This window comes from Pteropus medius, unplaced genomic scaffold, assembly GCF_902729225.1.
Source record: "Pteropus medius unplaced genomic scaffold, Ma_sr-lr_union100, whole genome shotgun sequence".
Lineage (NCBI taxonomy): Eukaryota > Metazoa > Chordata > Mammalia > Chiroptera > Pteropodidae > Pteropus > Pteropus medius.
Genome location: NW_024349799.1, coordinates 8,675,324 through 8,701,982, shown reverse-complemented (window position 1 = coordinate 8,701,982; position 26,659 = coordinate 8,675,324). Strand labels below are relative to the sequence as shown.

Below are 26,659 nucleotides of genomic sequence, written 5' to 3'. Positions count from 1 at the left end.
ATTTTCTGATCATAAAAGTAACAGATGCATAGCAACATTATGTACAGTAGCTTAAAGGTAGAAGCAATCCAAGTGTCTATCTATGGATGACTGGATAAACAAAATGTGGTACAGTAGGTCCTCGAATAACATCATTTCATGATAACATTGATGAGATGCCATAGGAACTTAACTGTTGCTTATATAAATTAGCGTATAGTAAAACTGGATTTGTTATATGTTGTTTCTCTTAAAGTTGTAGAACCTATCGACAACATTAAGGACTTACTGTGTATGTATGTGTACACGCACACATACACACAATGGAATAATATTCAGCCTTAAAAAATTTTGACACATGCTACAACATAGATGAACCCTATATTAAGTGAAGAGATACGTTAAGTGAAATAAGCCAGTCACAAAAAAATAAATAGTCTATGATTCCACTTATATTCAGTTTCTAAAATCACGAAACTCGTAGAAACAGAAAGTGGAATGGTGATTGCCCAGGGCCAGGTGAGGAGGAAATGAGGAGTTATTTAATGGGTATAGAGTTTCAGTTTTGTAAGATGAGAAAGTTCTGGGTAGATAGTGGTGGTGGTTGCACAACAGTGTGAGTGTACTTAATACCACTGAACTGTACACTTTAAAATGGTGAAAATGGTAGATTTTATGTATATATATTTTATTACAATTTTAAAGAGTAATAGAGGCTTATTGGAGAAATTTGAAAAAACTTAGATATATATAAAGATGAAAAAACACTAAAAATCTGTAATTATCCCTCTAGCTAACCAATATAATCACTGTCTTTTTTCTATCCATCCATACTGATTTTCTATCCATTAATATAAATATCTATTTAAGAAAATTGGATTCATGGATAATATTGTGTTTTTTCTTCACAGAACAATCTATTAGTATTGAATATAACTTAATATTCCTTTTTTTAACAGGAGAAAATAAAAATTTTAATATACACACATGGGGAATTTATATAAACATAAAAAATTCCTTCATTTAATAGTCAACAAAAAAATTTCTTTCACCTTTAATAATTATTAATTTTACGTTTGTTTCATTCCTACATCCATGCACATAAATTCATGCTTCTTCCTGCACATCTAGGTCTTAGGCATAATTTTAGAAGTTCCTGCTCTGCCTGGGAGGGTCACAAAGGCAGATTCACTCATAAGAAACTTGGTTTTAAGTAATTTCATTATATCCCATTGTATAGATGTATCATAACTTATCAACCAGCTCTATTTTATAAGAGGTTTAGATTGTTTCTAATTGCATGCTAATTGTACAAAACACTTCAGTAGCCTTTCTTTACATAAATCCATGTTTGCATTTGTAATTATTTTCTTGGAACGAATTCTAGAAATGGGAGTATTTGGTCGAAGGCTGTGAACATACCTAATGTTCTTCCTCCAGCTTACTTTCAAATTCCTTTCTGAGAGAGTGCATCAATTTGTACTCTTACCAAGTAATAAGAGTTCCAGTTGCAAATCATTCTTACCAGATTTAAACATTATCATTTTAAAGATATTTTTCTATTCAGTAGGTAAAAATTATCTTGTGTGAATTTTTAAAAATTGCTAATGAGAGCGATCATTTTCTTTATTTTTATTAGCCATTTGGATTTCTTTGTCTTCTAATGGTTTGTTCATGTTGTTACCTATTTTTTCTATTGAAGTACCAGTGCTTTCTTATTGAGTCATAAGAGCTCTTTGTAGATTAATGATATTAACCTTGTAGAGTCCTGGATTCATGATGTGGTTTGACTATTGTCATGGTCAACAAGCCACGCTCCTTTTCTGCACTAGACTCACTGAAGGGTCCAAGATGGCCTCATTCATATGGCTGGTGGTTAACTGGAGATACTGGCCAGGGTGCCTTGGTTTTACTCCTTGTGGCCTCTCTAGTGGGCAGCTTGGGTTTCTATGTAATATGATTGCTGGATTCTAAATGGACAAGTTCCCAAAGTGCAAGTGCTTTCTAAGCCTCTAGGTGTGCTATAAGTCACATGACCAACCCAGGCCTGGTGTGGGAGGGGACTCCCCAAGAATGTAAATGGTGAGAGCTATGGTTGGTTTGTTGGAAGCTGCAACTTCCTTGCAAGGTAAGTGAGCTGTTGGACATCTCTGCTAAAAAATTTTATATGTTGTCTATGGCCATGCTACCCTGAACAAGCCCGATCCCATCTGATCTTGGAAGCTAAGCAGGGTCAGGCCTGGTTAGTACTTGCATGGGAGACCACCTAGGAAGCCCAGGTGCTGTAGGTGTGAAAAATAAGGGATTGTAAGCTGACAAGTTCCTTGCAATCTGTGAAGTCAACCAAAGGTTGCCTAACTTAAAAAAAATTATATATTGATTTTAAATCTATCTCTTTGCAGCTTCCACCCACTTCTGGTCCCAATCTGCCGTCTGGAGCCTCTCAGAATAAGTTCTGTTATCTCACCCTCATGACATACCTGTATCTGAAAATAAGCTGTCATGTCCACTTATGTTTTCCTTATCCAGTTAGACAGCTCCATTCCTTCATCATTTATTTATATGACATGGTTTGGAAAGCTTTCCATTTCTGCCTGCCTGCCTTCAGGCTCCAATCTAGAATGAGAACAAAAATCTCCAAGTCTCAGAGAGGTCATATAGGTCAAAGCAGGAAAAGGGCATCCCAGGCGAAGGACGAAGGGAGCAGGAGGACCTGACACCCCAGGCAAAGGCTTGAATTCGGGGTCCCAGCATGCCTGAATCTCTGGGGAGTAAGGTGTCTGTAAAGAGTATAAATTTCCTTTCTGGAAAACATTTTATTAAATCAGTTTATTAAATACTACATCCCTGGATCCCTGCCAAGTATTGTTTGGAATGAAGAAGTCTCTAAGAACCAGAGCTGTTCAAAGATGGAATGGGCCGTTGTTGAAGCCAGTGTTCAGAGTAGCTGGAGGACCCCTGGAGGTGTTGTCTAGGGATTCCCCTCCCTTTTTTGGGGGGGTGAGATGGGCAATACTATACATTCTTGAAAATTCCAATATCCAGGAAGCAGTGGATTTGATATTTCCAGAGTCTTTCTAGAAGCCTGTGCCATTCCTGATCCTATATACCTGAGGCTCTCTAGTCCCCCTTGTTTACCTCTGTTCTCTCCTTCCCCAGACACCAAGAAGGACCTGAAGCAGATCACCAGCCACCTGCTCGACATGCTGGTCAGCAAGAAGGTGTCTGGCCAGGGCAGAGATCAGGCCCTGAACCTGCTCAATAAGAATGTCCCCAGGAAGGACCTCTCCATTCACGACAACTCACGCACCATCTATGTGGTGGATAACGGTGAGCAGATGGGAGGGCCTGGGGCTCGCTCCAGCCTTTCAAGTGAGCACCAGGGTACCTTGCTCTGAGCAGAAAGTGGAAGAGGCATGGCTCTTGTCTGGAAGAAGTCTTCAGTCTCAACTGAAAAACCGTTAACATATTAGGATCCACCACTAGGCTGGTGAAGGTATAGGTCAAGGCTCTGAATTCAGGGCCCGAACACACCCAGAAAATGTCCAAACACACCCAAAAACATCTGGGTGGAGTTTCCTAACAAATGCGGGCAACTATTAAAAAACAAACAGGAATCCACCAACCACAGGATAAAATTCCTGAAGTTTCAAAATACTTCACAGGCCTTCAACAAGGGCCAAGTGGCATCAAGTGTACTTTATATAAAGCACAGTAACAATATTCTAGCAGATCATCACTAAATTTATCAGCTCCAGGGTATTACCCTTCTCCTAAATCAACTTCTTTAATTGTTCAGAAATTGTACCTGTGGCTTTATAATGCACTACAACAAATTCTCTTACAAGTTTATTGACATTTAGACCATACATTGTTCTGAAAGGTTCAAATCAGCCTTAGCACCTTGAAATTTATTTTCTTTTGATATCGCTCTTCCCTTGTTTCGTTTTCACAGATCTCAGCAAAATGCACATTAACAAATTTACTCAAGTATTTAAGCCCCATCCAAACATTTTCCCCGCGTCCGCCCCCCGCCCGCCCCCAGTTCTAGTCTTCTCTGCATGTATTCTGTAGGCTGTACATCAATAGCAGACCTCTCTGCACAAGGATCTAGGCCCAACTGCATGGTTTATAGGGTGAGGAGAGTGGTATTCTGGGCATAAAAATAAATAGTACCTGGGTAAAAATAATGTGGACTTAAAATCCTGGTATAGTAATAAAAAGCTGCAGTGGTGAGGTTGAATGTTCTAGCAGAAGGTGAATGTGAATGCCAGGCAAGGGCAGGAATAGAAGGGAACAGTGGGAGATGGGTGGCGGGAGGTGGCGGGAAGTGGAACAGGTGCATTTGATCATGGCCTTGGAGAGGGAATTTGGCTTAGTTCATCAGGCCCCTTCTTGTTACTCTCCAGTCCTACCAGTGCTTTTGTGTGTGTAGTAAAATAGACATAGCATAAAACTTACCACTGAACTCTGTTAACACTCAGAGTTTCATGCCTTCCAGTGTTTACCTTGAATGTTCCTTGTCCCATTTCCCTGTGCCACTTACTATCTGACCAACTCTTACCTCTAAAACCTGGCTCTGAAGTCAAGCTGTCTACTGTCCCAGAAGCGGCATAGTATCACAGTTAACATTGTGGGCTTTGAAATCAGACATTCCTGGAAGATTGTCCTCACTAGGTCACTTGCCGCTTGTGTGATCTTGGGTAACTTATTTGACTTCTCCAAGTCTTGCTTTTGTGCGCTGAAAGATGGGAATAATGATTCCTAACCAGTTGGATTATTGTTAGGACTAAATGAGTTAACGTGTAAAGCTCTTGGAGTAAGTACTCAAAATAACTTGCAATTCTTACTTCCTTGGAGCAAATCACCCTGTCCATGGTGTTACTACTCTGCACTTATCACATCGTATTATAATCTTTATACGTCTGTCTTCCCTATTGCATCATGAGTTTTTGGAGGTCAGGATTGTTCCTTTTGTTTTGGTGTCCAGTACCTAAAAAGTGCTCATTTATTTATTCACTCATTCATTCATTTTTTTTTTTCAAGAAATACATGACATTTACATTAGCCTGATGGGTAATAGGAAGCCACTGAAGATTCTTCAACAGAAGAGAAGAAATGGGAAAATAACTGTTAATAGTAAATATAGTAGTCTAAACAAATAATAAATATTTATTGAGCAATAATGTTGTGTCTGTATCGGCACCAGGCAGTTTCCATACGTTAAATCATTGAGTCCTCAAACTCTATGAGGGAGATAGTATTGTTCCCATTTGACAAATAAACCGAGGCCTGGAGGAAAGGAGAATATAAAAGTGTTTGAAAGTTATACATCAATCCATGGACTGTTAGCACTGGTAGAGTCCTCTGAGATCAACTATTCTTGATTTTGTAAATGTGAAAAGAGAAGCCTATAGTCGGAGGAGAATTGCTCAAGTAGGCCAGAGTCGGGTGTAGAACTTGAGTCTCTTGGCCCCATCTCAGTGCTCTTCACTCTGGATGAGGCATGTTCTGCCAAAGGCAGGATGGAAAGGAGCTGGTGTTAAGGCATGACTGAGTGAGGGGGTGTTTGTGAGGACAGAGCCCAGCAGGGGGCTTACACATGCAACTGCCATCTGTCTTGCAGGCCTGAGGAAGATCCTGAAGGTGGTGGGGCAGGTTCCAGATCTGCCATCCTGCCTGCCTCTGACTGACAACACACGCATGCTGGCCTCTATCCTCATCAATAAGCTCTACGACGACCTGCGCTGTGACCCGGAGCGCGATCACTTTCGCAAGATCTGTGAGGAGTACATCACGTGAGTTCCCTGGAGGCCTCACGGGGTCGGCCTCTGTATTAGTTATTGATGGCCATGTAACAAATTATCCCAATACTTAGCACCTCAAAACAACAATAATCATTTATAATAACATGACAACAATTTGGAAGTGGCTCGGCTGGGCGGTTCTGGCTTTGGGATTCTCATGAAGTTACAATCATATGTTGGCCTCGACTGCAGTCATCCGAAGGCTTGGCTGGGGCTGGAAGATCTGCTTCCACGATGGCCTGTTCACATGGCTGGCACATTGGTGCTGGCTATTAGTGGGAGGCCTTGATTCTTCCCCGTGCGGACCGCCCCTCATGGTAGATGGCTTCCCCTAGAGTGAGTGTTCTAAGAGAGAGCAAAGTAGAAGTGGCATTGTCTTCAGAAGTCACATACCATCACTTCCACCACGCTCTATTCACTAGAATCAAGTCATTAAGTCTGGTCTATGTTTTAGAGGAAAGAATTAGGCTCTACCTTTTGCAGGGAGGAGTGTCCAAATATTTTTGGACGTACTTTAAACCTACCAGAGTTTTCTGTAGTTGAAAGGAGCAGACATCAACTTGTCAAGGCTCTAAGAACCAAACAGGAGCTCAGGGCCCTCAGCGACTGGAGTTCCTAGGTCTTCTCGCTGTCACACCATCATTATTGTGACTCAGATGCTCTTTCTGCATCTTTGTTTCTCTTTATGTGTCCTCTCCCTTCTCCTTCCACTGCTACATGGTCTTTTAATCCTTTATTCCAATGATCCTCAAACTTGTATGTGATTCAAATTTCTGGGACACTCCTTGACTTAGTAGTCTGGGGTATGGCTCAGGAGGTTGTATGTTTAAAAAGCACCTCAGATGAGTCTTGGGAGGGTAAAGACCCTGCCTTCACTCTGCTTTTCCTTTATCCTTTCTAGGGGTTGGCAGACTTTTTCAATAAAGGGCCAGAAAGTAAAAAAATAAAACTCTTTAAAATGGTAAAAACCATTCTCAGTTTCCCAGCTTCCCAGATCTGGCCCACAGTTGAAGTTTGCTGACGCTTGCATAATCCATAGCTTCTCCTAACCCCTGACTTTGTTTCGCTTAAAGTTTCTTAGGGCTTCTCTGGTCTTTCTTTTCCTCAACTTCAGCTTTTGTGGTCAGTTTCTTGAATCTCTCATGAGGTCCTAAATCGAGTTCAGAAAAATGTCACCCAGCTATTCCTGGTTTGGGCACAGGCTTTTGATTGAGGCCCCCTCCCTGTCAGCCTGTGGAATGCTGCTTCTGCACAGGCCTCTGCCCCTAGGCCAGTCACCTGAGGTTCAATCAGTGGAGTCATGCCTTCTACAATTGGCACCTGAGGCTGTCCCCACCCTGCTTCCTCAGGAGCCAACAGCTGGGTGGAGGTTCAGGCGCCAGCTAGAATGAGGAACCAGCTTAAAGAACCCAACTAACTATGAAAGGCTCTAGGTTCCCTGGCACCAAGTGGAGAGATGAGGAGCAGGGCATGGAGTGTCAGAACCAAAGGGGCTCTCAGAACCTCCAAAGCCAAGCTCTCACCCCCAGAGAGACTTGCCCAGTTCACCCAGTCAGCCAGAGGCAAATGTAGGACCAGAGCCCAGGTCTCCAACTCTCAGTGTGGAGTTCTCCTGACTAGTCCATGCTGCCTTCTTTCGTTTATACACACCTGCATTTCTCCTGGGCACATCTGCCCTGATTTTCCACATTGAACCAACCTGGGCAGATCACTGAAAGATCAGAAGGCATGTCAGCCCTGCTGTTTCCAAACTGGAGATTCTCCTGTAGAGTAGATGACAGTAGATTCTGAAAGGAAGGTAGAACCTTCTGATTCATCTAATCCACACTGTCACTTGATAGAGGAAGGGACTGAGACCAGATAGGAGAGTGAATGGCTCCAGCTACATTGTGACTCAGCCACATTTCAGAGTGATGCTATGTGTCAGGCACCGTGGTAAGCCCTTTTGTGGTGTTGTGGCTGTTATACTGTCTCACCAGGCAGCCTAGCTGCTGGGAAGCCTCTTGGCTGACAGCTCCTAACTGTCACGTCTTTCAGGACTTGCCTCAGCTAAGGATAGCTGTTCACCCTTCCCAGGGCAACCGGCATTGAATGACTTGTCTCTCACACCAACGTGGAATGACTTTGAGGAGTGTCTCAGCTCTAGAACTCTTCACAGGCTGAGGCTTTGTCATGAATGCATTGAAGCCAATGCCTCCTTCTGTCCAGTCCTGCTTTCTTCCCTCCCCCAACAGATGTTGATCCCAAGAGCTCTCTCTAATAAGTTTCTTACATGTCAATCCCATCTCAGAGTGTGTTTCTTGGGGAACACAATCCCTGGCATATCTGTTATGTCATTTACCTCATTGAAACTCTGAGACATAATTCTACCATCCTCAGTTGCCAAGTCAAGAAGCTGAGGCTCAGAGAGGTTCAGTGAAGTGTCCAAGGTCACACAGCACATGAGTGGTGAATCCAGGATGCAAATCCAAATCTATCTGCCCCCAAATCTCACACTTTTTCCACCCCCCTGGGCCAATTCTCTTGATCACCCTTGTCTTCTGTTTTAGGGGCACGTTTGACCCCCAGGACATGGACAAGAATGTGATTGCCATCCAGATAGTGTCAGGGATCCTGCAAGGCCCTTTTGACCTGGGCAATCAGTTGCTGGGGCTGAAAGGTGTGATGGAGATGATGGTAGCGCTGTGTGGCTCGGAGCGTGAGGCAGACCAGCTGGTGGCCGTGGAGGCCCTCATCTATGCCTCCACCAAGCTCAGCCGTGCCACCTTCATCATCACCAATGGAGTGTCACTGCTCAAAGAGATCTACAAGACCACCAAAAATGAGAAGATCAAGATCCGAACACTGGTGGTGAGTGGGCTAGGTACCAGACACCATGCCAGGCACCAGGGACAGCAGGATGAATGACGCATAGCCCCTATCCTTGAGGAGATCATGCTCTAAGGGGCACCCAGACCCACCCACAGGCCCCTGCAGAGCAAGATGATATGCAGGAGGCTGTGAGAACATAGATTCAGAATGGTGGACCTTGCCATTTAACCTCCTACACCTCTGTGCTTTTGAATGACACTAACGCTGATGAGCTTTGTCCAGCAAGTGTTTTCTGAGCAAACTCCAAAAAGTCAGTTTGTTTCCTTAATCAGTTTTTACATGGCACAGTTAAACCTGCTTTATTTTTTCCATTTCCATTTTACAAAAATTATTTTAGTTGATCTTTTCCTTGTAAACAGTTGTAGTAAAAATTTGAGTCTGATCTTTTTTGTTTGTTTCTATCAAATTTTTAAAAATTAACTTTAGCTTCTGTTATTATGAGCTTTCTGTTATGAAAGACATTTTTTTCCTAACAAGAGTCCAAATTTCCTGGGTGAAATTCTTCATATCTGAATTTGTTACCCACAAGATAGGATTTCTCTGCCAGTTTTTGTGCTTTAACAAGTTTCATCATTGCAGTTTCAGATCTGTGGGGTCAAAATGGTGAGGGAAAGGGAGCAGGGTAATATCTTCCAGCTTTTGGGACATCTACCCTCATCTGGAAGCCTCAGGGAGGGCATCTCAGATGAGATGACACTGAGCTTAGTTTTATAGTATGCATAGAAGTTTATCCAGGCAAAGTAAAAGAGGCAAAGTCTTCCAGCCACAGAGACCTTTCTGAGCAAAGCTTTGTCCCCAAGCCTTAATGTCTCTGATCTTTCAAAAGTCCACTGTCTCTCTTCCTCCACAGGGACTCTGTAAGCTCGGTTCTGCAGGTGGCACAGACTACGGTCTCAGGCAGTTTGCTGAAGGGTCAACAGAGAAGCTGGCCAAACAATGTCGCAAGTAAGGGGGTCCTATTACCCTAGGTCTGTTATCTCCGTTCTAGGATGTGCCCTAGTGGACGCCAGATGGTGAAAAGCCCCTCACCTGCTACCCATTACCTTGAAATGGCTTCACTACCCTGACCTGAGCTCGGCACCCTTCCCAGTGTCTCTCTTTTCCCTCTTCCAGGTGGCTGTGCAATGCATCCATAGATACCCGGACCCGGCGATGGGCAGTGGAGGGCCTGGCCTACCTCACGCTGGATGCTGATGTGAAGGACGACTTTGTCCAGGACATCCCTGCTCTGCAGGCCATGTTCGAGCTGGCCAAGGTAAGTGTGGCCCTGACCTTGGCCTCAGGAACGATCTATTGGATTCAGCCTCACAGGGCCTACCGCCAAGCCTGGAAGATTGGTCCCCTGTGTCCTCACCCTGGCTATACCCTCTTCTCCCTGTGTAAACCCAGATTGGTCATTTCCTTTCTTGCCCTCATTTTACCTGACTACAAAATGAGCTCACAACTCTTCATGCCTTCCAGGCAGTGGGAAGATGAACAAGAGGATTGTCTTTTTTCCCAGGGATCCTCAGGAAGTGAGGTCTTGAAGAACCAAGAGCCAGTACCTAACCTCCTCTGGGTCCCCTTCCTCTGTCCCAGTCCATCCCAGACTCCTTTCCCCATCTTTTCTACCACTAAAGAAAGGATGTGTGAGAAGGAGTTTCCCCAGGGCCAGACCAGAGGGTATCCGTGTCCATCCTGTCCCCGCCCCAGGAGAGGTAGTCACACTATGTGAAAACATGTTGACCTGGGCTTTGCAAAGAGGCACAAAGCAAGGGGCACACTCCGAGGACTCCCACCCATTCCCTCGAGAGTGTTGTTGAGGGTGCAGGAGAAATTTTTGCCTACTCCGTATAAGCAGAGCCAATTCCTCTCCCTCTGTGCTACTTGTACTTCTCTGAGCTGAGCCAAACCAGCCACACACTCCTCCCAAATACACTTGCAGGCCATGTGAGGGGACCGTTTGGAAGCAGAAGTTCGTTCTAAAGTTTCCTTGCTGCCTTTCTCCTTCCGTGCTTCCCTCCAGACCTCTGACAAGACCATCCTGTACTCAGTGGCTACCACCCTGGTGAACTGCACCAACAGCTATGATGTCAAGGAGGTTATCCCCGAGCTTGTGCAGCTTGCCAAGTTCTCCAAGCAACATGTGCCTGAGGAGCACCCCAAGGTGAGGACAGGGACATTCCAGCAGGGGTCTGTGCCGCCAGACCTCCAGAGAGTTCGAAAGGAAAGACAGCGATGGCCAGGTGCTGTGAGAGTGTGTTCGGGAGTATTTGGCACTCATGTAATTCTTAGTTTTAATGTTCTATCTTGGGTGGTAGAAAGCTGGGGGTGGGGAGAGGTAAGGAACCCAACAATTTGAAGTCTAAGAAAACTGAGCCATAATGAATATTTTGCAATTTTTGTTGATATCATGGACATCAGACTCTTGTGTTCCATGCTTGTAACACTTACAAAATGTTTGTTTCCTGGGATATCTAGATTTAGGGATATGAGTGGTAAATAAGAATATTAGAAGAGGGACATACATCTACAGTAGCTCAGATATCACAAATCCCCTTGGGGCCCTCCAGATCCCCTGCACACAAGGGTATACTTCGTGTATATTGCTTGCATATGAATATATATGTGTCATATTTCCAGCCAGTAAAACATTCAGATTTTTTAAAATGATTAAAGTCACGTAAAGTAATATATCCGTGTTGAAAACAAACCAAAAAAATAAATAAATAAATAAATGGAGAGAAAAGAAAATAACCATTTGCAATCGCATGATCTCCCCCCTGACCACTATCAGCATTTTAGTATGTTATGTTACCTAGCAGAGGCTTGTTTTCCTGTGCATCTTTTTTCTTTTCATAGTTATAATCGGAATGTAGTTATCATTTTGTACTCAATTTGGGAAAATACCTTATGTGTTTTCTCATAGCTATGTCATTCTCTAAACCATTTTTTAAAGCTGCATAGTATTTCATGTGGGCACGAGTTGTATAGCATGTTCTGCTGCTGTAAAGTTCAAATGTAGCTTCTGGAGATTGTCCATGACTGTCAGCCTCTCCCCAGCCACTCCCACGATTATCTGAGACTGTTCAACCCTGGGGCTGACTTTGGGTTTCCAGCAACCCAACCTATTTGTTATGTCAGCTTTATCTGCTTTCTCTCCCCTTTCCTGCCTATATCCCCCTACCCTCTCACATACCCTAATGGAAAGCAAACTATTTTCAAAAAATGTAACATATGGGTCATCTAGTGTTTTGGATAATCGCTCTTTTATTTCACTCCTCTGTGAATGAAGAGTTTTGGGGATTGATTTCCTGGCCATATCAGCTGCTCTGTATCGGGAGGAGAGAGGGCAAGGAAGAGATGTTTTGAAGTTCACAACAGCAGAACATGCTATACAGACCCTTGGCTGTTGTTTGGATAAAGAGAACCTGGAGGAGTACATTAGTTTCCTATTGCTACTATAACAAATTGCCACAACCATAATTGCCCAAAATAACACAAATTTATTATCTTCTAGTTCTGGAGGTCAGAAATCTAAAATCAGTCTCACTGGGCCAAAGTCAAAGTGTCAATAGGGCAAGTTCTTTCTGGAGACTCAGAGGGGACAATCTGTTTCCTTATCTTTTTCAACTTCTTTCTAAAAGCCACTTTCCTTGGTTCATGACCTTGAATCACTTCAACCTCTGTAGTCACTACTAACTCTGACCCTCTTGCCTCCCTCTTATAAAGCCCCTTGTGATTATATTGGACCTATGAAGATAATCCAGGATTATCTCCCAGGCTCAAGTTCCTTAACTTAATCACATCTGCAAAATACCTTCCTCCATGTAAGGTAACCATTCACTGGTTCTGGAGATTAGAGCATCTTTGGGGGGTCATTATTCAGCCTACTACAAGAAGTCAGAAATGCACCATCTTAGTTCCAATACAGGTTGGCCCGGTACCCACTGCCACCCTTTCATCTCCCCAGGACAAGAAGGACTTCATAGACATGCGGGTGAAACGGCTCCTGAAGGCCGGCATCATCTCCGCACTGGTCTGCATGGTGAAAGCGGACAGTGCCATTCTCACCGACCAGACCAAAGAGTTGCTGGCCAGGTGTGCCTGCGGTGGGCCAGGGCTGGGGTTTGAGGAGACTGGGGTAGGAGGCTGGACAGGGAGATAGAAATGGCAGGGAGTAAATGAGGGAATGATCCACCAGGGGTCTGGAGAGGAGACTGAAGGGGATCAACGTTGAAAAGTGACATGGCAGGGCAGGTCATCACAGGTGGGAGTTTATACCAGGAGGAAAGAGGTCATTGTCCATTTAGGTTACCTGGTTTCCACGTTTTGGGTGGGACTTGATATTCCAGAGATAAAAAGCACACTTTCTGTGCAGCCTGATGGGAGAGGCAGACAAGCTTACAGTTACAATACGATACAATGGGTGCCATGATGGGGGAAAGACAGAGGGTTGGTTGGAGCACAAGCAGTGGCACCCAACCAGCCAGACTGGAAAATAGGCAGCCAGAAAGGCCTTCTGGAGGATGTGACAACTCAAGAGAGCCCTGAAGGAATAAAAGGAGCCACACAATTTCAGGGGTAGGAAGGTTTCCAGGTAAAGGATGTGCAAAGATACCAAGGATGGAGGAAGAATGAATATGGGGTTCTTCTGCAATTCACGGAGGAAATGGAGTGCACAAGAAGGAGTAGTGCTAGGTAATACCAGAGAGGGAGACAAGGGCTGGATCACAGAGGTCCTGGGGTGCCTCAAAGTTTAAGAGTTTCTCCTGGGTGGTAGGCAGCAAAGAGCCATTCATTGGGCATGGCTCTTTTCAGCCTCACGTGGCCTCACTTCCTCCCTAGCCACTGTTTTCACAGCAGTATCTTCCCAAGGTGGCTAATTCTGGGGCATATACACTCTGGTAGCACTCTCCAGGGCTTCAGTGGATCTGACTGGCTGGCCTGCTGATGCCTGGTGCATTAAACAACCTTTATACTTACCCTACAGGGTATTCCTGGCACTGTGTGACAACCCAAAGGACCGAGGCACCATTGTGGCTCAAGGTGGTGGCAAGGTATTTGGGCTGATTAAGTTCTTACCATCCTAGAAGTTGCTCCACTGGGGAGGAGCACATGTGTATGTGTGTGTGTGTATGTGTGTGTGTGTGCACACACGCATGTGTGTGAGTGCATGTGTGTGTTTGCGTGCATGCTGCTTGCCCGGCCCAAGAAGAATGTATTCCCTGCCCCAACCCAATCTCCTGGCATATAGTCATTCAGGTATATGTGACATCTGTGCTCATGGCCCCAGTCTAGTTTCTCCCTGATTCTGTGATGTGTCATGGGATGTACTGTAGAACCCTGTCTATCCTCCTGGCTATTGGAAGGAAACCCGGTGCAGATATAAAGACTGTGGATTTTGCTGTAGAAGGCTTGCTCATCCTCTTTTTAGCTGCATAACCTTGGACCAATTATTTAATCTCCCTGAGCCACAGTTTCCTTATCTGTATAACAAGGGAGAAAAGAATCACACACTCATTTTGCAGAATATCACAAGGATTAGAGGAAATACATTTAAAGTATTGGCTCATAGTAGGTGCTCAATAAATGGCTGCTGTTATGACTAGATTTGATTTAGGCAGAAAGTGAAAAACCAGTTTTTGATCTACTTATTTCTTCAAAGCCCAACAAACGTACTGATGGTAGGGAGAATGGGGTGAACCTTTGATGTATACTGGGACCCAGGGGGTGTGAATCTGTGATTAAGTATTTTATTGTTTTCTACAATGCTCAAGAGTTGATTATATCACAGTCTTCCTGAACTTCTAATGGAACAGACAGAAAACTGCTGGAGAGGGAAGATGGGGAGAGAGGCCTCTGATTGCTGTGACAGAAATGACTGTGCCCTTTCTTGCAGGCCCTGATTCCCTTGGCTTTGGAGGGAACAGACGTGGGCAAGGTGAAGGCAGCCCATGCCCTAGCAAAGATTGCTGCCGTCTCAAATCCGGACATCGCCTTCCCTGGGGAACGGGTGGGTGTCTGGGTGGTTGGGATGGAGGGATGGGAAGAGTCTCCTTTGCTTCTAGGTGCCTTTCTCCTTGTCACCCTGCTCGTGGCCTGGGAGGGGGCCTGGTGCTGCCACAGAGAGGGCAATGAATTGGAGGCACTTGGATTCCAGGCCTGGCTCTGCCTGTGACCAACAGGGCTGTCTTCTCGGGAACCCATCCCACCTGCTAAGAAAAGGAAATGATCCTGTTTCTCAGGATCATTGTTAAGTCGAACCAGACAATGGGTGGGCAAGTGCTTTGGAAATTCTAAAGCTCGGTACCTATAAATGTCAGGAACTGAAGAAACATGGTCTCCACCTGACCCACCCCTCGACCTCTCCCCTCCAGGTATACGAGGTGGTGCGGCCCCTTGTGAGACTCCTTGACACACAGAGGGATGGGCTCCAGAACTACGAGGCTCTCCTAGGCCTCACCAACCTGTCTGGGCGCAGTGACAAACTTCGGTGAGTGGTGTGTGGAGGGAGCAGGAAGGAACAGAGGTGTCCCATGAAGCGTTTGGTTGAATTTCACATACCCCACATGCGAAAACTGTTCTCTTCCTAAAGCAGGATCAAAGGCAGTGGGTAGACACAACAGTGAGGGGGGGATTTGAATTAGCACTTGGAAAAGCCACATGGTGAATGTACAAAGCCAGAGGAGACAGTAAAAAGACACTTCTTTCTGAAGTCGTAAAAGGGTATCCAGGGGGATGAGTGGGGAGAAATTGTATTCCTTCTTAGAAGCAAGAGATGGTGGAGTGTATTGGATTGAGATTCTTTTGGTGGCAAGTGGCAGAAAATCAGCTCCAACTGGTTTAGGCATAAAGGGAATTTACTGGCTCATGGAAATATAAAGACTGGAGTACTCCAGATTCAGGTGCTGCTTGATGCAGGGGTTGCAAAGCTGTCCTGGAGCCTGGTTCCCTGCACCTCTCCTGTCTGTGTTGTCTTAATTCTCAGATGAGTTTTTCCCCTCTCTCATGGGTAGCTCCAGACTTCACATCTCAGCTTCATATCCAGCAGGAAAAAGAAAGAATTTCTCTTCCCCAGCAATAATACAAAAGTATCTCCAGCTGGGTGACATGTTCATCTGAGAACCCATTATTGTGGCCAAGATGCTATGCTATGTCATTTAGTTTATGCCCACTGGTGCCCCTCCTGGAGCTGGGGGCAGGATCAATGCCCCCATGCTGGTTGAGGATGTGGAAGGGATACCATTAGGGTGAGGAAGGGTTCTTGAGTGGCCCAAAACCCCAAGTGCTCACTACAGAGGACTCAGTGGCCTTTCTTCGTCCACTCTTCCCACCCTAGGCAGAAGATCTTTAAGGAGAGGGCCTTGCCAGACATCGAGAACTACATGTTTGAGAATCATGACCAGCTGCGGCAGGCGGCCACCGAGTGCATGTGCAACATGGTGTTGAACAAGGAGGTGAGGGGGCTCAGCCTGGGAACGGGGAGTGATCAAGACATAGAGAGTCAGGCCACAGGCCAGGGCCTGGCATGAGACTGGGAACTGCTAAAATGGTATTAAGGTAGGATTTTACCTGAGAACTCAGAAATCCCCGAATCTTTTCTAGGTTACAGCCGCCTCCCTCTCTGTAGGGATCCTGGGAGGAATATATGCACAAAGGAGACAAAGGCAAACATACAAAGTAATATTATCCTTGTCTGGGGCTTTGACCCTAAAGCTTGGGCTGGATGAGATAGAAGGTACCATTGCTCTAAGTTATTTAGGTCTAAATAATCTCATAACAAAGCAGGATATGAGACCAGGGCCTCCTACAAGTCAAGGGAGGCTAAACTACTGCATTTGTTGAAGTATATATATATAATGCAAAAAGTTATAAACAATTTTAGAATATTTTAAATGTTAACATTGAATGAACTATCGCTGTTTCCGTAGAAACTGCATTGCACTATAACCATGCTCTTCATAGAATAATTCTAGGATGTATAACAATACTATGAATTCAGAACATGTCAATGGCCTCAAGGTCCAGAAATGGGGTAAATTATAACCATATGATGAATGAATGTTTCCTTTATATCCTGTCAGAGTATTGTTATGCCTGTAAATATAACCTCATTAGAAGTAACAACAGGGCTTAAATCTGAGGTTCTTCATGAACATAGGAGCCAGGTCAAGTGGCCCTCCTGGGCCCTCATGTAGGCCCCAGTGTGAGACTCACTCTGTTTCTCAATACTTAACTCAAATCTTGGATTTTCTCACTGTTGCAGGAGGAAAACCCAACCCATGAAAGCCTGTTAAAATCAAAAGAAACAAAGCTACTAGGGTCCCCCAGGGAGCTGACCTAAGGCTGTGTGTCCAAGGAAGGAGAGGGGAGAGACAGTGGTAGGCAGGAGTAGTTGTCTTCATGGGAGCATCAGCTGCTGCAACAACCAAAATCAAAATATACATTGGTCCTAAGAGGATAGAAGTTTATTTCTCACTCATATCCTTTCTTGCTCACATTTGCATTAAGTGGCTCACTGCCAAGCAGTGACTCAGGGATCCAGGCTTCTTCAATCATCGAGAACTATCTCCCCCTGTGCCACCTTGGGAGTGTGTTTTATTCAGATGGTGAATAGCGAGAGAGACCACAGGAGAGGCATCTGTAGTACTCTACCATAGTGGCCTAGAAGTGACACGTGTCACTTCCACTCACACCCCACTGCTGAGAACTAGTCACGACCACATCTAGGTGCAAGGGGTGGGGAAATATCTGCCTTTTAGGGCAGCTGCTTCCCATTCACAACTGTGCCCCATATGAGGGGCCGGCACTGACTGTCTCTACCATACTCTCACCTCTGAGGACCACTGCTTCAGCTTCAGGGAGATGCAGGTGGAGGGCCACAACCTGGGCAACTGTGATCTATGACTCCTTTTGAGCTCTACTTCTAGGAAACTTGACTCAACAAAATGCCCTTAAACTTGATCAATCAGATTTTTCTGTAGAGCAGAGGTGTGTGTGTGTGTGTGTGTGTGTGTGTGTGTGTGCACGTGCGCGTGCATGTGTATAGGGTCAGTGAGCTCCATAGAGACCCTCACCTCAGGAGGCTCCTCTCTTGCTTTTGGATCCTTAGAAAGCTCAGCTCTCAACTGGTGGAGACACTATAGCAGCAATTTAATACCAAATGAACTACCCAATTGTCCCCTGCTCTTGCCAAGCCCCTGTGCCTTCAGGGACTGCAAAGTCATTTTAGGGCAGACCCTGAAGGCCCATCTGTTGTGAGAGAAACATTCTAGGCTTCCCCAAGGGGAAATGAGACTTGGCTCTTCAGGCAACATCTACCCTTCAGGAGTCTGTGCCTGCATTTTTCTTCTGGTGTGGATAGCCAAATGCAAACAGAGTGGTGGAGATTGTAAACTATTCATCTAGCTAATCAGGGAAGACTTCCTGGGGGATGTGGCATGGGTGAGCTGCTCAAAGGAAAGCTCTGAGAGATCCTGGATCTAAGAACGCAGCTTCAGGTTTATCTTTCCCTCCCCAGGCTGGGCAGATGGGTGCATTTTTCTCTGAGCCACATACCTTCTTCTCATAGGTACAGGAGAGGTTCCTGGCTGATGGAAACGACCGGCTGAAGTTAGTGGTGCTGCTCTGCGGGGAGGATGATGACAAGGTGCAGAATGCAGCTGCGGGGGCCTTGGCCATGCTGACAGCAGCACATAAGAAATTGTGCCTCAAGATGACTCAAGTGGTGAGAGCGGGCCCTGGGGGCAGGAGGGGGCTGGGTGGGCTCTAGGGAATCTCCCCACCCAAGACCATACTCCCCTAAATGCTTCTCTGGGGAAGGCCAGCCCCCCATGGTAACCCCTCCCCGCCCCTGGGTATCTGTTCCTACCACCTAAAGAGAGAAGAGTCTATACCCTTCAGCCCTTTACATTCATTATTTGGACTTTCCCAGTTTGCCAATTCAAATCCCTCCCACTGAAGTTTCACCCACTGCCTTTGGTGGTGCTTATAACTCATTACTTAAGAATAATAAAAATAACAACAACAATAACTACTGCTGTGAGGCCCCAAGCTTCCCCAGGAGAAGCATGGATGTGGTTGGGGTACCAGGGGGAGCTTGTGGTTTGGCAAAGAGGTGATCCCCACTGACTCATTCCCAGAGAACGATGAACACTGGACCCATTTTCCAATACCTATCAGCATTAAATTTTTCCTCAAACCCTACCACAGCTAGATGAACTTTCATTTCCTTTCTTTGTGGTAGGACGCTCAATGTAGAGTTTACAAAAGTCTGCCTAGAAGTTTGGAAGCCAATAATTTGCCTTTTTTCCCCCTCTGTCTTTTCATTTGAGAGCAGTGCATGTAAAGCTATCCCTGCTGACTAGTGGAGAGTGAGGGTGACAGATATGAGGAAGCAAAGGGGAAATCTTTGGATTAATGTCTAAAATCATCATCCCTGTCTACTTTTACTTGTTAGGCTCTCACTATCCCTCAGCCCCCAATCTAAGTTCTTTCCAAATCATCACAATATTAAGAGGTAGGCATAACAGTTGACAGACGAGGCTCCTAAGACTTGGAGAGGTTAAATAACTTAGCTAAGGTCATACAGTTGGTAAGTGGCTGAGCTTGAACCTGAACACTGGTGTCTCTGACTTCCAGACCCATGGTAACTATTCTACTCTGCTGCCAGTGTATGTTTGTTGAAGGATTAAGAGTCAGGCCTCTTGGTTCTGTTCTTAGTTCCACCTCTGTCTCCTGGGGTGATTGGAGTGGTCTAGAGTCTTGTATTCTATGTGTACAATGGTTGGGCTTCTTCACATCTGGAAACAGAGGAGGGAGATAGAGGTGAGATAGAGGAGAGGATACACTCTACACTCCAGTGTCGATTCCAGTTGAAATCAGGGCTGCTGGGATGCATATCTAGGGCATGCACGCCTGGAGCTCATGTCTCAAGGAGCCTGGGTTGGCAGAAACAGACATGGACCTTGTGCTCAGGGTTAGAATTCTCCTCTCTGAGCACCCTTCATCCTCATTCTGCTCAGGCATGCAGTGAGTTTGTGCCTTTGCTTCTCAAGATGCTTAAAAAATAAATGGATGTGTGGATGTTTATTCTCTCCTATTTCCAAATGTGTGAATAGCTAAGTTACTTTCCCTCCCTGGTCCTCAGTCCCTCCACTTGTAAAATGAATGTGATTGGATTATTTCAAGTTCCTTCTAGTTGTCCAATTCCTGCCTTGGCCCTGGTAAGGGGATGGGCATCACTCAGTCAGTCCCAAGGGGCCTAAGTAGGCATATGCTGAGTCCCATACTTGGCACATAACCAGATGTGTGCTTGTCCTTTCAGAGCCCTGAATCTGGGCCTGACCAATGCCTTCTGTTTGTCTTGTCAAAAATCTTCTTTCTTGGTTCCCCCACTGATTCCTCCAATCCTTCCTGATCTACCTTTATCCCTCCAGACAACTCAGTGGTTGGAGATACTACAGCGGCTTTGCCTGCACGACCAGCTGTCAGTCCAACACCGGGGCCTGGTCATTGCCTACAACCTGCTGGCGGCTGATGCCGAGCTGGCCAAGAAGCTGGTAGAGAGTGAGCTGCTGGAGATCTTAACTGTTGTGGGCAAACAGGAACCAAATGAGAAGAAGGCAGCAGTGATTCAGACAGCCCGGGAATGTCTCATCAAGTGCATGGATTATGGCTTCATTAAACCAGTGTCTTAGACAGGAGCCCAGGGATGATGGGGCTGATTCTGTACTGTGCAGAGTTCAGAGCTAGGTACTTCCAGAGTGTCAGTTCAGCTAGGGATCATAGCAGTAACAATGAAGTCTCCATAAAACAAAAATAAAAACAAAAACAAAAACAAAAAACTTGGTTGTTCCCTGAGTTGTGAATCTTCTCCTTGCCCAAAGTTTGTCTGTTTTACTGTCTCTCTTGCTTCCTGTCTCCTTATATCTGTCATGGTCCAGAAATTCTTAGAATATTTTTTATCTGTAATTTGGAAGACAGGTTGGATAATTCTTTCTATATCCATTCCAAAGGCCAGGATAATGGGCTGAAGTTCTTTATATTTTGGAAAATGAATTGAGTGGTAGGGTAGGATCTAAAAGGTGTGTGAATACAGAGGTTAGTGCCGTTGTATCTGGATGTTGATCTGTGCTGATTTTCATACTCTCTCTCCCATACTGTTTGAATAAGGCTGCCTAGAACTGCATGTTTCAACTGCGGTGCCCTGTCCCAGTCCCATGCTCCTTCCCATCACTCAACTGTGAGGGAAATACAGTTCATGTTCAACAGTGTGACATGATTTTTGCAGTTTGCTTGGGAAAATCTTCCATGAAACATGGACATAATGAAAATAAATAAGATCAACTTAAAGTACTTTAAGCAAAAAAAAAATTTCATGGGTTCATATATCTTGTCTATCCAGGGAAAGGTCTGACATTAGATGCAGGGTTCAAATGTTTTCACTGATATTATACCTTAGCTTTGATTTCTTCTGGGTTGACCTTATTTTCTGGCAGACTATATCTCCATGTAGTAGGAAAGATAATCCAGACTTACATAGTTGTTCATGATTATGGAAGAGAAAAGAGAAGACCATTTTCAATAATCCAGAAAAATTTCCAGGGACGACTCTGAAATGTCTAGCTTGCATCACATTTCCATTTATCTCATTGACAGAATAAAGAAGAAAAATAATGTGATTATCTCAATAGATGGAGGAAAAACATTTGATAAAATTAAATAATTCATGATAAAATTTTTCAGTAAACTAAAAATCGGAGACTTCCTTAGTCTGATAAAGATTATCTGTATTAAAATCTACATTCGACATTATATTTAATGATCCCCTTGAGATTAAGAATGAGATGATACTTGCTATTACCAATTCTATTTGATTTTTCACTGGAAATTTTGGCTAGTGTAATAACACAAGAAAAGGAAATAAAAAGCATAAAAATTGAAAACTTAGAAATCTTTCAGTCTACAGCCATGCTACCCTGAACAAGCCTGAACCAGTCTGATCTTGGAAGCTAAGCAGGGTCAGGCCTGGTTAGTACTTGGATGGGAGACCACCTAGAAAGACCAGGTGCTGTAGGCATAAAAAATTTAAAAAAAAATAATAATAAGCAATTGTAAACTGACAAAATCCTTGCAATCTGTGAGGTCAACCAAGGGTTGCCTCGCCTAAAAAAAATTAAAAAAAAATTCTTTGAAATTATTTAGACAACAGGATTGTCCATGTCTATAATCTGAAAAAAAAATCTACAAGATTAACACTTAGAAATAGTAAGTAAATTTAGATACAACGGCAATTTACAAAAATCATCTTTCTGTATACCTGTAACAATTAGAATATTAAAATTTAATTGCCATTTATAATAACAGAATACATCAAAAGCCTGGAAATAAATCATCTGAAATATTTTGAAGGACTTTACATAGAAAACTATAAAATATTATTGAGAAATTAAAAAAATTAATAAGTAAGAGATAGTACTATGTTCATGGATCGAATGACTCAACATTATATAGATGTAAATTCTCCCCAAGTTGACATATAGATCTCATGAAATACCAATTGAACTTTGAGCCTTTGGTGGGACAGAAACTAAAGTTGTTTGAAATGTATATGAAAATACAAAGAGTCAGAAATAAAATTACTGTTTTGAAAAAGAATAAAGTTGGAGCAAATGACTTGAACAGGTACTTCATAACCAATAAGTATATAAAAGATGCTCATACTAGTCATTAGGAAAATAGAAAATAAAAATATTATGAGAATGGCTAACATTAAAAACACCGACAAAAAGCAAGCGTTGGTGAGAATGTGGAGTAACTGACTCTTATACATTGCAAATGGGAAGGTAAATTGCTACAGCCACTTAGGAAAATATATTTGGCAATATTCCCTGAAGGTGTTTGGCAACATCCATTAAAAATGACCAGAAATATGTATGGCCAGCAACTCCTAGGTACACAGCCAACAGAAATATGTACTTACTTGAGCCAAAAAAAAAAAACCCAAAAACCATGTATAAGAATGAGAACATTTTTCATCACAGTCCCCAAGTGGAAGTAACTCCAATGTCCATAGAAAATAAACACATTGGTCGTGACAGACCAATATAAGCGAACAAACGACAGCTACATATAATATAGAAGTAATTTACAAACAATATTCAGTGAAATAAGCTGGACCTAATAATATACTGTATTGTGAATGATTCCATTTATACAGGTTCAAAACCAGATAAAACTAAGCTTATGATATTAAAAGTCAGGATACTGTTTACTTATAGGAAGCAGGGAGTGGAAGGTGATGGGGAGGTACAAAGAGCTTCTAATTTTTGGTCTGGGTGTGTTCACTTTCATCAAGCTTATTATTTGTGCGCTTTTCTGTATAATGCTGTTTTTAAAGACTTAAAGAGTGAATAGTTTTTTTCGCTTAGAGTGTGAAGATTACATGAAATAATGAATCTAAAGCACTTGGTTCTTAATATATGAATAGTCAATATTAATTGGCTTCTTTAATATGTTTGATATTCCCTGTTCTTTAGGGTAGTGTTGCAATATGATACCAGAATGAGCTCCCCCTATTTCTGGATCTAAACTTCGATAGGTCACTTGGGAATGGGGGGTGGGGGAGCGGGGAGGGGGACTGACAAGGAAGCACAATTTACATTTGCAAAGTCATCCAAGGAATGGTGGCCACCTGGTCTCAGCGCGTTTAGGAAACTATAGGGTTCTGGCTAGGAAAGCTGGCAGTAGTGAAATGGAGAATTATTTGATCACGGAGGTTCCAAGGCAGAGTAGTTGGAAGGCGCCCCGGTGACAGCAGCAGTTGGAGCAGGACTGGACCACCAAGGAGCCCCCACAGTGCTACATACTGCGGGTGGGACTCTGGGCTTCTGCCCAAGGACACAAGAGGCGTAGGTGGGAGGGCGCATGGATGGGAGAAGCCCGCTGGTCCACTCGTGATAGCCACCGCTGTCGTCCTTTCAGGCGTGGATCACCGGGTCCAGTAGATTCTGTTGTTACTCGGAGCCCCCACCTCCTCGGCACCCCGGCCGGGTGGCCCCCCTCCCTCCCCCGCGGGGTACAAGGAGCAGACAGACACTAGCAGGAGGCAGGACCACTCTGGTGCCTCTACAGAGACGCAGGCGCGGTGGACGCGCGATCGTGTAGGGTGGTTGTCCTTGGCTCAGGTCCTCAAAGCCTAGCTTCTCCCCACCTCCCAGGGGTCCAGTCTGCTTCGATCACTGTTAGGACTGGGGCTACCGGGCGCGCTCCTCTTTCCGCCGGATGTGGCCTAATCCTGGTTCCACACTGGGCAAAGACTGTTACCAAAGACCAGCGCAGCGGCGGAAAGAACAGAGTGACCCGGCCTGGACATGTAAGGGCGGGTGGAGAGGGAGTGAGGTCAGATGTCACTCCCTCCAGGGGGAGCGCATTCTGGTATCATATTGCAACACTACCCTAGCTGCGTGCACAGGAAGCACAGGGGACACAGAAGGGAGGAGGGGGTGAGTGGGAGTGATTAAAGTGAGGCTGAGGCAGCTTGATTGGACTAACAAAAGGCCTTTTGCCCTCCCTCACGGGCAGGTCTCCTGAGCTCCTGGACGTCCCTCCTCCCCAGGTTCTGAGAGCAGCAGGCTGAGGAGTGGAACAGGAGTTGCAGGTGCACCTGCTGCGCTACAGGTGTACGATGAGCTTAAACGGACTCTCTGGTAGGATTTTATACGTATTATTCTTATATTCCTCTTTCTAATGGTATCAGTTCTTGTAGAGATCTTTCATTTTTTTTTACTCTGAATCCTCTCTCTTCTTCCACATGTCATTTCTAAATTTCTATCTCCAATATCACTATTTTTTTCCCCTCCATCTGATCTTCATTTCTTAAGCTTTCTCATTCATTCTTCATCTCATTTATTGAGTTCTTCAGCTCCAGCATTTCTCTTTGGTTCTTTTTTAGAATTTCAATCTCTTTGATAAAGTACTCATTTAGTTTGTTAATTCTATTCTTGAGTTCATGGAACTGCCTTTTTTGAGTTTTCTTGAATCTCATTGAGTTTTTTCAGAACAGCAATCTTGAATTCTCTGTCATTTAAGGCACAGTCTTTTATGTCTTTATTTTCTGGAGACTTTTCATTTTCTTTTCATATTTCCTTGTTACCTTGGTTATTCGTGGTATTTGATGGATTATTTCTCTGCCTGGACATTTGAAGGAATGAATATTTCTTTTTTCAGCATTTGATTGTTTTGTTCAGCAGGTTGATAAGTAAAGGTCTTTCCTTTGTTTTCCTGTAGATGGTGCTGTAATGCAAGATTTGTTTTCTCTTATCAGTACCGTACTTCCAGGATCTCTGTGTGTGTAGGGGAGTGTTCTCTCAGCGTGAAAAACGCCTGTATTCTCGGAAGCGCGCGTCCTCTTTATTACCCCTTCCTCTCAGCCTCAGGGCACTATCCCAGTAGTGGGTTAAGGCAGGCGATGGGTCTTCGAGCCTGTGTGTTTCCCTGACCACACTCCTATAACTAGAAGCCGCCAGCCGGCAGTGCTTTCTTAACGGCTCCAGGTGCCTCTACCAGGCTCTGCCGCCATGGGTGGGGAAGAGGTGGGCAGGAGGAGACACGCTTTCAGGTCTATGGCTCAGTTCTTTTCAGTGGGTTTACCCACGCTTAGAGCGGACCACACAGGCTTGACTGTTGTTTCTTCCCCTTTGCGATCCGCCGAGGGCTGCAGGGCTAGGCGGGCCGCTGGAAGGTAAGGAGGGTGGGGTTCCCGCCTCTGCGGCTTTGTCTGCTTGGTGATGGCGGCTGGTGGTTCCTGGCCACCCACTGCACTGCTCCTTTGGCTCTGATCCTGGCTTCAGTTTCAACGTGTACCGGTTTCTCAGAGCGGACTGACACCTGATCGACACTAGGCAATAACTTTGCCTAGTGTACATGTGCTTACCCAGAATTCTACTACCATTGGGGTGTTCTTTGGGTGGTCTCTAAGCTGGGCCCCTATTTCTTTGTTCTCTCTGTCGCTCGTGTCTGACTTTCTCCCTGTCGCTCGTATCTGACTAGCTACCTAACAGTAAAATACCAAGTGCCACGGGAAGAGGATAAATCTGTCACTTCCCTTTTCTATGTGGTTTCGCTGATATGCCACCCTGACAGTGATCTTTGCGATTCCAAGGTCCGTGGGCTGTTTCCCCTGTTACTATTGAAGTCCATAATGCATTCCATCGAAATACCAAGGTCATAGATTTCCTTCTGGTTCATAAAATCTTTCATAAACTATGAAAGATTTCAGAGGAAACAGTCAAACTATGGGCCAAAGTTCTGGGATCCAAGCGAGGTAGGTGAGTTTGGGGTCTCTGATACAAATAGGTTCCAGAGATTATTTTTAAATGGCTTGTGTTCTGGATGATGCCTGTGAGCTGCTGTCTTGAAAGTCTTCACAGAGTAACAGCGTGGGACGGGGTGGGCAGGCCTGGGTCTAGCCCACAGTGCCCCACATATCCCAGCACAAATATCTATTTGACTCCTGTTGGGTACCAGTCCCAGAGGTTGAGCCCTTCATGAGAAGAGATTTGCTCTCCCATCCATTCGTGATGGGTGTGGGAGCTAGAAAGAAATCAGATAGGTCAGAGCCTGAGGCAGGGAGTGCTGAATAGCAGTTGAGGATGTCTCCCTGGTCTGAGAAGGGAGAGTACTAGGACTTTGTTCAGGATTGATTGGACTGCTCACATGGAGATGGTAACTGTTAAAAAAAAAAAAAAAAAAGAAGGGCTGTATACCAACCCCAGGATACCTACCCGTCACCCAAAGAACATACTTCCTGTGACAGTCTGCCTTCCACTAAGCTTAGAGTCTTCGCCCCACCAAATTGTGTTGTCAGGTTTTTATGTAAGATTCTTGCTGTAGTGTGGATAGCTGCGATTGAGTCATAACCATCCATGGCTACCAGTTACGCTGAGGTCGTAACATCATTTTTGCTTTCTGTATAACAAAGAAGCTTTGTAAATGATCTTTTAACATTTAAGAAAAAA

The 26,659-nt window shown here is 44.5% G+C and overlaps 1 protein-coding gene and 2 pseudogenes across 1 annotated transcript in view; all 3 read left to right on the top strand.

Annotated features, from left to right (window-relative positions):
* The window catches only part of UNC45B (unc-45 myosin chaperone B), a 29,142-nt gene extending 7,854 nt beyond the window's left edge, over positions 1-21,288 (top strand). The window contains exons 8-20 of the mRNA XM_039885958.1: positions 3,139-3,309; positions 5,606-5,777; positions 8,336-8,636; positions 9,508-9,602; positions 9,771-9,912; positions 10,663-10,803; positions 12,610-12,737; positions 13,630-13,696; positions 14,539-14,652; positions 15,017-15,132; positions 15,979-16,096; positions 18,211-18,366; positions 20,078-21,288. Coding sequence (XP_039741892.1) covers positions 3,139-3,309; positions 5,606-5,777; positions 8,336-8,636; positions 9,508-9,602; positions 9,771-9,912; positions 10,663-10,803; positions 12,610-12,737; positions 13,630-13,696; positions 14,539-14,652; positions 15,017-15,132; positions 15,979-16,096; positions 18,211-18,366; positions 20,078-20,338 — 1,982 coding nt within the window. The 3' untranslated portion in view covers positions 20,339-21,288. The remainder of the gene's footprint in view (positions 1-3,138; positions 3,310-5,605; positions 5,778-8,335; positions 8,637-9,507; positions 9,603-9,770; positions 9,913-10,662; positions 10,804-12,609; positions 12,738-13,629; positions 13,697-14,538; positions 14,653-15,016; positions 15,133-15,978; positions 16,097-18,210; positions 18,367-20,077) is intronic.
* LOC120621360 (uncharacterized) lies at positions 2,152-2,270 on the top strand (annotated as a pseudogene).
* Positions 21,289-21,601: 313 nt separating the features above from the next.
* LOC120621235 (uncharacterized) lies at positions 21,602-21,720 on the top strand (annotated as a pseudogene).
* The last annotated feature ends 4,939 nt before the right edge of the window (positions 21,721-26,659 follow it).